The following is an 11,139-nucleotide window of genomic DNA, read 5'->3' on the forward strand; positions in this document are numbered from 1 at the left end:
TGGATACACATGACTTGTCATTCACTGACCCAGGGCTAGACCGTGTCTCTGCCATCTGGTCAGGAGCCAGCCTGACCTGGGCATGTGATCTGAGCCCTCCCACCTCTCCAGGGTCCAACTGGACTGAAAGATTGGCTGAGATTATGGTGCTGAGGTCCTACACAGGACAGGCATGGGTCTGCCTCCCTTCCCAGGGCTCGGGGTGGTCAACCCCCTGTGCTTCACTGAGGCATCGGAGGCTCCATCCCTACGGCAGGAGTCTGGGAAGCCCTTTTTTGTCACCAGCCTTCATGACGCTGCCTAGCAGGCAGAGGAGCGAGGATGTAGCCATCTTAATCCAAATGCCCTTGGGGCTCCCCGGTGCGTGTCAGAGTAAGAGCAGAGCCTGGCCCCTGATTTCCCCAGCTGCCTCCCAGCTGCAGCTGCAGCCTGGCCTGGGCCTTAGCACAGGCTGTGCCTCTTCTGCCTCCTGCCTGGCCTGGGCCTTAGCACAGGCTGTGCCTCTTCCTCCTCCTGCCTGGGTCAGAGTTTGCCATGTGTTGACAGGGCAGCTGTAGTGCGTGCCACCCACTCTCTGAGGCTCTCCTGTGGATCTTGCATCTCCATGAAGATTAGCACTGAGTGTGTCTCCTTCATTGCTTGATCCCAGCACCTACTTGTGGTCATGTGCCACACCTACAGATGGGCCAGTGGGGGCTGATGGATGGGTGGATGGGTAGGTCCATGGTGGGTGAGTGTTTGTGGGTGGATGGACGAATGAGTGGATGGATGAGAGGATGGATGGGTAGATGGGTGGGTGGATGGGTGGATGGATGAGTGGGTGGGTGGGTGGATGGGTGGATGGATGGATGGATGGATGGGTGGAGGCATGCATGGTTGGAAGGGTGGCTCGGAGAGTGGATGAGGTTCGGATGAGTGGGTGGGATGACAGAGATGGGTAAGTGTGGCTGGGTGTGTCAGCCTGAGTGGTAGGTGGTCTGGGAAAGCAGACAGCATCCAGACTGCAGTGCTCACAGCCGTCCTTGTCAGCTTTGACTCCCAGCGTGGCTCTACTTTGGTGTCTTGGCTTCCATGGAAGAAAACCACCTTGACCTTGGAATTAGGTAGTGTGGGTTCCCTCTGCAAGAGATCTGCTGTCCTGGCATGTCTCCCTTCTGCAACATGGACATCCCATACACACACTGAACCCTGAGATGGGGTGTGACTGGAATGCTCCAGCTTGGTGCCCCTCACACCTGGGAGCAACCCTTTGGGCTAGCTTTTGTCGCAACTCCATAAACAGGCAGAGGATCCCTCCCCAGCAGGCGACACAGCTGTGTGGCAGGCAGGGACCTGGGGACTGATGACAGTGAGTCTCCAGCCTGGCTGTTCCCTAGGTGCCCTGGACCCACAGGCTGGTGAGGCGGGTGCTGGGGGCAAGGACAGGCCTGTGGTCTGCCCATACAGACAGAGTGGGCAGGGACTTTAGGTAACACCACAGGCATCAACAATCAGGTTGGCTCAGAGGTCCATGTGGGCAGGGCATGGTCACCAGGAGCTGGCTGCAGGTGGAGGACACACAGGCACCAGAGACACAGCTGTACAAAGTCCTTCCAATTGCTCTTTATGGGGTGTCCCAGCATGAGGAGCCCGGGGGGCTTCGGAGCCTGTGCACCGGCTCATCCCGGCCCTGGCACCCTGTGTTTGTGTCCCTCTGCTTTCTGCTTCAGCGGTCAGTGGTCAGCGGTCCTGGCTCCCTGTGGGAGCTGAGCCCTCAGCCTCCTGTCCCCCAGCAGGGCCTGTGACACCCACACTGCGGAGTTCTCGGCCCAGCTTTTCCACTATTTTGCGGAAGGGTGGTCGTCGAGCAGGCTCTGCCTCCCAGCAGCTGCCCATGAGGGTGTGCACAGGGCCCGGGCAGCCGTCGGGGGGCTCCATGCGGTAACCCTTCTCCACAGCCTCTGAAACCTCCTTTAGCGACTGTAGACACAGGGGGCATAGCATGGGTGGGGCAGCCAGTGACCCGGGATGCACGTGCTGCCCCGCCCAGGGAGCTGCTCACCATCTTGGGGTATGGGGCTCTTCCATATGAGAAGACTTCCCACAGCAGCACCCCAAAACTCCAGACATCCGACTTGCTGGAGAAGCGCTGCTGGGGCAGATGTCAGGGTGAGGAGAGTGCCTGTGGCTTCCCTGGACACAGTCCCAGGCTACCTTCCCCCTCCGTGCTAAAGCCTGCTTCAGAGATGGGGGCCTGTGAGGCTAAGGGAAGTCCTAGGAGGAATCGGGAGACCCAGGCCTCCCTGGCGGCTCAGAGAGGTCAAGGGATACCACAGGGTCACACAGCACAATCAGAACATCCAGCACCCTCTGGGGAACCCCAAAACCCCAGAGAGGGCTGGAAGGCTGCTCACCCCATTTTTGAGAGCCTCAGGTGCTGTCCACTTGACTGGCAGCCGGCTTGAGTCCAGCCCCTTCCGCTCTGCCTTTGCTAAGCCAAAGTCACTGACCTTGGCCACTAAGTCCTCCGACACCAGGATGTTTCGAGCAGCCAGGTCCCGGTGGACCAGCTTCTTGCTTTCCAGATACTCCATGCCTTCGGCAACATGACTAGAGACAGACAAGGCCCAGTCACCCTCAAGTCAGGCCTCAGTTTCCCCTTCCACTTTGGGACCTACCTTCCTAGAAGGAATGTCACTTACAGAGCAAACTGCAGGAGCTGAGACGCACTCACAAGCGCACGGCCCCGCGTGCGCAGGAAGTTCACCAGGTTGCCCTGTTTAAGGGGAGACTTGGGGGTCTCCAGGCTGTCGGGCCAGCACTTCCTGTCCACCCATCTGCCACCCCGCTCACCTTGCTCACGTGCTCCATGACAATGTACAAGCCATGGTGCAGGATCACACCCAGGAGTCGTACCAGGTTCCTGTGCTGCAGCTTTCTGGGGGTGCAGGGGGGGCCTGAAGTAAGTACACTCCTGGGACCCCAGCCCTAGGACCCGGTCCCAGCTGGCCACTCACGTCATCACAGCCGTCTCATCCAGGAAGGCCTGGGCCGTCACATCACACTTGATATTCTTCACAGCCACCTTCTGTCCCAGGTACTCACCCTGTAGGACAGCTGACAAGAGGGACAGAGCTCAGGACAGACGGACAGACTTGCTGCCTGGAATCCCCCAGTGAGGGGCCAGGGGGCATGGCCTGGGCAAAGGATTGGAAACACACTGAAGGAGGCCCTGCTCCATCCCTCAGGCCCCGAATGAGAAAAAATAATTCATGCAAATACAATGGCTGCCTCATTATTCAGAATCCAAGATTCTGTTCCATGAAAAAGCCCACAGGTGCTGCCCATATTTCCATGATTTCCAGCTGCTCGGGATGGACAAGGCTGGCATGACGGACAAGGCTGCCATGACACACATGCGTGCAGTCTACTGTCCCCTGACCCAAGCCCCTGCAGAGTGCACACAGGGAAGGGTTTCTGAGGATCCTGGGAGGTGTGGGTGCAGGCACTTCTCAGACAGCCCACACCTGTCCTGCGCTGTCCAGTTGAGGGGCCAGTTCTGAGCACTGCCTGCTGTGTCCCCTCCTCACCTCCAAACTCCCCCTCTCCAATCTGTGCTCCCAGCGTCAGATGCTGCAGGTCAAGCAGCCAGCCAGCTGCAGGGACAAAGAGAGCCATCAAGGGGGAGACAGGATGCCGTCCGCCCTCCCAGCCAGCCTGCATTCAGTGAGACTGGGACAGCAGACACCCTCACGCTGGTCACACCTGAGCATGCTCCTGCCATGGCAGATGCCCTGAGGCTATATGAAGGACACCCCACTCCTGGTCCCACTTACAATCCTGCAAGCCACAGCTGTCCCAGCTTTCATCAGAGTACAGTCCCCCTAGATTCCCTAGATTTGAGCCATGGCTTCAGGACCTCCCTCTAGGGGCAAGGAGTGTGGCTGCCCTTGTGGCTCACCATGCCTCTGGGAGGGCCTTCTTGTCGATCCACAGAGAACAAAAGGCACAGAAATATGGAGAATCACAAAGGTTCTGGAATCTTCCAGGGCTGTACTCTCCCTAATCCTGTACTCTGCACAGACCTGCAGTTTCCTCTGAAAGCCCTCTCTGCCTCCTAAAGACGTCTACCCCGCTCCCTACCCCCACTCTGAAGATTCAAACAGTACAGACACTTCTCTCCACTGTGACTTTGTCTCTGGGACTCCAGACTTGACTGGAGAAGTATGACAGGGTTGGAAGATGCAGGGGCTTACCGGAGCCAGGTCTGGGGTGTGAGGGAGAGGGATTAATTTAGGGTTGGGAGGGTGGGGATGGGAGTCTGCCTGGGGTGCATGGAGACGCTTCCCTCTGCAGGCCTGGTCTCGTACCCTTGGCGAGCTCCTCCTCTGCAGACTTTGCTCCCTGTTTCCTCCTTGGCTTCACCAGCTTGGTGCAGATGGCCCCCTTGTCCTTGGTGTAGTGCTGTGAAGGCCGGCGGCTGTGAGCCTCTGCCTCTCAGGACCCTGCTCCCACTACCCCACCCCAAATCTCAGTGAGGTCAGCAGACTCCCCTAAGTGCCAGGCCAAGGTGAGCAGGTTCCCATGGCAACAGTAGGGGTGTAGAAAGGAAGCTGAGGGGTGGTTGGTGTCAACATGGGGCTCCCTGGGGAGGTGACCCCAGTTCTAGAGACAGAAGTGACAGCTACTAGGGCCCGCCCTACATATTTCCATCCCTCCTGTCCCAGCCTTTCCCCAGGTCACCTCCACCATGTCCATCAGATTACAGAAACACACGGTCTCATCAATGGTGAGGTGCCCGTCCCGATGCAGGACACGGTAGTGGATGACATCACGGCCGAAACTGACGCACAGCACATAGTCTCCAGGGTGACGAGCTGATTCCCTCACGAGAAACAGCCCGTCCTCGGGTGGCTGCAGCTGCTGGACAGCTTCCTGACCAGAGATCTTGCCATGAAACCATCTGTGGGGATGTGAGGAGCCGGTGCTGTGTGAGGTAGGGGCGGAAAGGGGCTGGGGCCCTCATGCCGCCCCCCAGGGTGCTCCTCACGGCATCAGGCTGAGCTTGGGGTCTGTGGAGAGGGCCTCCCGCTGTCGCAGAGCAGTGGCTGCCAGCAGCCCTTCCTGCCCACTGCTGTGGTGCTTGGCTCGGTACCAGCTCTTATCCTGTACAGGAAGGGAACAGACGAAGGGAAGGAGCTGGGGGGTGTCTGCCCTGCCACCCCTAAGGCACACCACCTACCCTCCAGTTCCCCTCTCACCTCACAGGCCTCCAAGATGGTCACCATGTCACCCTTTCTAAAGGCTAGCTCGCCGGGCTTGGGGCGAGAGTTCTCACACTTGGTCATACATTGAGTACCAGGGGCCCAGCGCTGCTGGGAGGAAGACAGAGGCAGGGGGATATCAGGGACCAACTGCAGGGACAAATGGGTATTGAGAGGGACAGAGAGACCTGAGAGAAAGCTGGGGCTGGTGGGGACCAAAGGCAGGACAAGGGAATAGTGAAGACACAGGCCTGTAGCCTAATTCTCAGATGGCTGAGGCAGGAGGATTCCAAACTAGCCAAAGGCCAGCCTGGGCTACAGGAGGATTCCAGACTAGCTAAAGGCCAGCCTGGGCTACAGTGAGACTTTGTCTCAAAAACTAAAAAGATGATGCCAGGCATGGTGGCCAACACTTGTAATCCCAGAACTTGGGGTAGGAGGTGGGCCTCTGTAAGTTTGAGACTAGCCTAGATTACACATCAAGTCCTAAGCCAGGCACACCTACATACTGAGACTGTCTCAAAAGTAAAGTCCAACAACGACTAGAAGCCTGGGGTGTCTCATACAGAGAGAAAGGAAGGGAGGGCAGAAGGGAGACAGCCAGAGAGGCAGGATTACAGTCACACGTGGCCAGTATGGTGGGGTCCTTGGGACTGTCAGGGGTGGGTGCTTGCTCGAGAAGCCGGGCCATGTTCTGGCCGCCCAAAGGGGACAGTTGAAAAAGGTCTGGTGACTCAGGGCCCCACACTCACCGTTGGCATCCTAGCTGCGGCAGGCGTGGGGTGCCAAGCTCCGAAGAATCGAGGGCTCACCTGTGAAAGGAGACAGTGTCATGCTGGGAGTGTCCCCAGGTCCGTTCCTTCCTCAGGGTCTGGCCTGAGGGAACTCATCCCTCGGATGGCTTAGGTGTGGAGCCCTCCCCAGCTCTTGGCTTTAGGGAAGTCATCGTTACCCGACGCAGGTCCTTAGACTCCCAGCCATCAAAGGCCAGCCAGGAGACCCGGGAGCCTTGCCCTGCCATTGCTCGGGAAGGGAAACTGAGGCCCAGAGGCAGGTGGCAGCCAGGGCCGTGTGTGAGGAAGAGCTGGGCCTGAGGCTTCCTCTTTCCTGGGCCGTGGGTAGAGGCCGTGGGCAGGGGCCGTGACTCAAGGTCATTCCTGGGAATCCGACTCTAAGCGGAGCCGGGGGAGGGCGGGCTCCTGTGCAGCTCTTGGTTCCTTGGGTCACCACGGGTCACCAAAGAAACATCTGAAAGGACCCACCCCATCCCAGCGAGGGCACTGCAGGGTAGTGGCTGCACAGGTCCCCGGCTGGTGGCTGGCAGGGGGCAGGGCGGAAGGTTGGGGTGCACTCCTGGCTTCGGGATCACTGGGATTTGCACGGCAGCCGCGCAGGCGGAGGCGCACGTGCATCTGGGCACAGGTGCCACCAGCCACCCCCGTGTGCGCGACACGGGCACCAGCGAGACGCGTGCACCTGTGCGCGTGCCTGCAGTGCACAGGGACCTGCAGTGACCACCGGGGCTCGCGCACTCAGAGACGCGCACGCCGCACCCAGAAAAAACAAAATAAAAAACCAGCCCGCTACACCCGACGCCCCCGGGTCTAGGACCGTTTCGAGGGTGGTGTCCCCTCTCCACCCACGCACATACGCTCACCTGCTCAGGGCGCACCCCCCGGAGGGTCCCCGCCAGCGGGTTGAGTGCCCGGTGGCTCAACTCGGAGCAAGTTGCAAGGCTTCCTCATTTCGGGGCAGGGATAGAGGGGACTCGGCTCGGAGCCCCTGCGGGTCCTAGCGCCGGCCTCACTACAGCCGCGCTGCCACCTCCTCCCGCTCCGCCTCCCACTCCGTCCGGGCGGGATGCTGAGTACCGGTGCCCGGTGCTCTCAAGCCCCTGCTGGGTCCTAGCCTTCCGTTGCCCACCCCGGGAAAGCGGGGAGCGCGGAATGGCTCCGACACGCGCAGGTGCTACAAGTACGGAAGAGCTCCCTGTCTGCGGAGGCGAGCAAGGCGAGCTGCAGCCCTGCCTGGCCAGCCTGTACTTTCAGAAATGCCAGCCAGTAGGCTGTGGAGCAGTCAACCCTCCTCTCAGCTCTCAGGAGGCAGAGGCAGGAGGATCTCTGTGAGTTGGAGCCCAGCCTGGGCTACAATATAGAACTATATAGTGAGACCTTGCCTCAAAAAAAAATAAAGCAAATAAAACCTAATTAATTAAGCACAAATTTGGACAGACTTGGAACCAAGGCAGCCTCAAGTTCCACTTTTCTCGGACCCTATTGCCGATGACAGTCACAAGCTCACAAGCTCTGAGTCACAAGCTCACTCCCTGCTGTCACCACCACCCACACTGCAGGCAGATGCCCCTCGGGTGCAGTAGTGGCCCAAGTGTTTCACAGTAACCAACTGCGTTCAGACTGGGTGTGGCATGGGCCTAGCGAGACCTCCGACAGTCGTCTTTCTGATGGCCTTTGTACAGATGTTTACTCTGGTACCTACAATTAGCAAAGATCCAAAAGTGGGGTGTGGGACTGGGGCTCAGTGAGTGGCACACTGTGGTGTCACAGGCCTGTCATCTCAGCACTGGAGAGGTAGAAGCAGGAGGATCAGGAGTTAAGGTCATCCTCAGTGACATAGTCAATCTAAGGCCAGCCTGGGCTACCTGAGACTCCTTTGGAAAGAAGAAGCTTGAGAAGTGAACATGTTGAACTGGCCCTAGGGGTTGAAGGACACATGCCTGCAATCCAAGTCTTTGGAGAGGCTGAGGCAGGGGCATGGGGAGATCAGGGTACAGAGGACATTTCCTAAAACAAACACCATAAACAGTGTCTCTGTGCACTCTGGTCCTCGAGGAGCTGGGTGAGGCATCTGGGGTGTGGCTCACCCCTTCCTGGGGCCCATGTGGCTATCACCCCAGGAATGTCATCTTTGGTGGTAAGCTATCACAACTATCTAAAATAGATGTGCCAAACCACAAAATGAAGAGAGGAAACCCTACTGCCTGCAACTTCTTACAGACGTTGGCCACTGCTGACCACAGCCCTGTCCCTTCTGGACACTTGGTGTGGGACAAGAAAGTGTTAAGGGGTGTTTATGATTCTGCAGGAGGCTGGGGCCGTGCACACAGTGCTCACCTGGTGTGCACGGAGCGCTGGGCTCCAAAGCCAGCACTTCCCAGCAATGAGGAGACTGGGGTGGAGGGTTAGGACTTTGAGGTCAGCCTCAGGAACTTGTGATGACCTGGGCTATGTGACTCTATCTCAAAAGAAGGAATATAAGATGCCCAAACGTTTTGCTTTAAGACAATTTCACTCATAGCCCATGCTAGCCTCAAACTCCTCCCCCAGCATCCAGAGTGCTAGGAAGACAGTTGTGCTGCCCTGTCTAGTCCTCCTGACAGATGTTTAAAGTGTTTAAAGTCAGTACCTGCAGAGATGTCAAAAGAACGCTTTGCTTCCTTGTGCAGGGAGCACTCCTTGTGCCCACTTTGCAGATGGGGAAACTGAAGCTCTGGGACTCACTGCCATCAGTCACTGGGGACACCTAAGTGTCTCAGTTTCCATGGAGTTTGTTCCAGCCTGTATTGCGGCCAGATCTGCCTGCCCCAATTAGTATGCCTTTAAATTTAGCTCTATGTGGTGCTTCTCACGCTAGGGGGACTTCTCACACTAGGGGACTCCGGGATTCAGGGAAGGCCAGGCTTCCTGCTGGGGGTCGTCCCACACTCTCTCTGACATCCAGTTGCCGGCATCCCCCACCTTCCTTTTCTATTTGTTGTTTGTTTTGAGACAGGGTCTCAGTTTGTAGCCCAGGCTAGCCTAGGACTCCTGGTCATAGTATACAAAGCACCTAAGGACAGAGCGATGGAAGCCAACTTTAGGTCATGTCTGCCATACAAAAGCAGGGACTGAAAATTACCTATACCCACTCACTGAGTGTGAAAAGCAGGACACAGGGAGAGCCAGAGGGTGAGGTTACCCCCCACCCCCGCACAAGATGATGGAAGGACCCATGCTCAAGGGTGGGCCTCTGATTCACACACTAAGACGCATATTTTAAAGTGTTGCTGGCAAATAGAAACCCTCTGGGTTTCTGAATTTTCTTTTTTAATTGTTTTTTTTGGTTTCTCGAGACAGGGTTTCTCTGTGTAGCCCTGGCTGTCCTGGAACTCACTCTGTAGACCAGGCTGGCCTCGAACTCAGAAATCCACCTGCCTCTGCCTCCCGAGTGCTGGGATTAAAGGCGTGCGCCACCACCACCCGGCGAATTTTCTTTCTTTCTTTCTTTCTTTTTTATAATAAGTAAAACCTAGACCTGTATAATTTTTTGTTTGTTTGTTTTGACACGGGGCTTCTGTCTGTAGACCAGACTGGCCTTGAACTCAGGGAGCCTCCTGCTTCCAGCTCTGCTTTAAAATTTTAACAAAATGCCTCTGACATAAAAGTGACCATTTTACCCCGCCTCAGCTCGGCCGCAGGGAGCTCGCTCGCCCTCATGGTGCAGCAACATCGTCTGTCTAGAGACATCTCAGTCTCCAGAACCGAGGCTGTGTCCCACACTAAATCCCTTTCCCTCCCCTGCCCCGGGCCCTCACCGTCCCACTCGTGTCTCTGTAGGTCTGACTCAGATCCTGTGGAGTGTGGTCCATGTCACTTGGCACAGTAGTCAGAATGTCCTTCGTGGGTGTATAATATTCTAGCGCGTGGCTCGACCACACCATGTATGCCCATTCGTCCCTTGAAGAAGTCTTTCCTGTCTCCTTGGCCGGTGATGATCACGCAACATTTTTTCAAAATGTCAGTGAACGTGGGGTGGGGGAGTCTGGGATGTGGGGGCTGCAATCCCCCTCCTGAAGAACACCGGTCCTCTCTCTGGCTCTTACTTCGAGCCACAGTGGTCATTGCCTTTCCTGTGGTCAAAAGTGACCTTGCACAAGCCGCTTCTGTCTTCCGGAACCTTTCTGCCTGGGCTAAGGCCCCGCCCACACCGTGCGTCATCCGCTCCCACTCACCTTGTCTCCTAGCAACGCTCCCTTGCATCCGCAGCCTTGGTCCAGCTTTTAGCACCCTGGCAGCTCAGCCGGCCTCCTGCCTTATCTTGGGACCAGCCCTGTGCTCTGGCCTCAGTTGGCCTGCACGGGGTCCCCTGCCCGGTGGGAACGGGACTTGGGGCTGGAAGGTCAGTTGCTGCAGCTCTTCCCGGCTTCAGCGAGCTGCGCGGCCCAGACGGGACTCCATCTGGAGCCAACTCCGCGCTCACAAAATGATAGATGTTGCTGTCTAGTCGCAGAAGCTCCGTGGTTTGGGGTTGCTAGGCGGGTCCGACTTAACTCTTTGTCACCTGGAGTGGATTCATCTGCCTTCCCAAGTGGGCTTGGTGGAGAGGCTCAGCGCAGAGCGGGGGGTAGGGGCGTGGTGCTTTCCCGTTATCACTGAGCCTGGCCACCAAGGTCCCGGCTTCCGTCTCCTCCACCCGTGAGCTCTCTCAACGGTGAAGCAATGTCCCCCATAACCAGCCACAGAGACAAGGGCGCTGGGCGCCGCCAGGAAGAGCTTTTTCATTTGGTTACCCATGTGTGCTTGGCTCAGCTAGACCTAGCATCAGGTGGACATCTCCTGTCTGTGGTGGTCCCAGTGTCCCGCTCGACAGGGGTGGGTAGCTGGTGAGGAGAAGCCCGGGGCTAGGAGCACCCAGGGAAGGACGACACTGGTCTTCACGGGGGGTGGGGGGGGTGGGGGAGGGAGAGGGCGGCTCCGATGGAGGTCGTGCTTAGATTTGGTGTTTCACAGGGAGTATATGTGTGTCGGGGTGCTAAGGAAGAGGAGACAGAAACTGGAAGGCAGGCCTGGGGCCCGTGAGTCCCCCACATTCCTCCAGGAAGCAGGAGGAGAGTGTTCCA

The 11,139-nt window shown here is 57.5% G+C and overlaps 1 protein-coding gene across 1 annotated transcript; it reads right to left on the reverse strand.

The window, feature by feature from the left end:
• Positions 1 to 1,578: 1,578 nt before the first annotated feature.
• Positions 1,579 to 7,175, reverse strand: Matk (megakaryocyte-associated tyrosine kinase). The gene is made up of 13 exons (XM_028771678.1): positions 6,901 to 7,175; positions 5,996 to 6,055; positions 5,241 to 5,351; positions 5,030 to 5,145; positions 4,723 to 4,942; positions 4,350 to 4,443; positions 3,570 to 3,635; positions 2,997 to 3,096; positions 2,833 to 2,917; positions 2,682 to 2,755; positions 2,394 to 2,589; positions 2,042 to 2,128; positions 1,579 to 1,959 (listed from the first exon to the last, which is right to left on the reverse strand). The coding sequence occupies exons 2-13, from the start codon at positions 6,002 to 6,004 to the stop codon at positions 1,720 to 1,722; spliced, it is 1,398 nt and encodes a 465-aa protein (XP_028627511.1). The 5' UTR covers positions 6,005 to 6,055; positions 6,901 to 7,175; the 3' UTR covers positions 1,579 to 1,719.
• Positions 7,176 to 11,139: the final 3,964 nt, after the last annotated feature.

The sequence above is a fragment of the Grammomys surdaster genome, unplaced genomic scaffold (assembly GCF_004785775.1).
Source record: "Grammomys surdaster isolate TR1022 unplaced genomic scaffold, NIH_TR_1.0 209, whole genome shotgun sequence".
Lineage (NCBI taxonomy): Eukaryota > Metazoa > Chordata > Mammalia > Rodentia > Muridae > Grammomys > Grammomys surdaster.

Bases quoted from the DNA above. Each gene is read 5' to 3' on its own strand.
- Matk (XM_028771678.1), bottom strand. The intron at 2,590-2,681 runs GTAAGTGACATT...GTCTGTCTCTAG, and splicing joins CAGCTCCTGCAGTTTGCTCT to TCATGTTGCCGAAGGCATGG. The intron at 2,129-2,393 runs GTGAGCAGCCTT...CTGCCCCAGCAG, and splicing joins CTGAGGCTCTCAAAAATGGG to CGCTTCTCCAGCAAGTCGGA.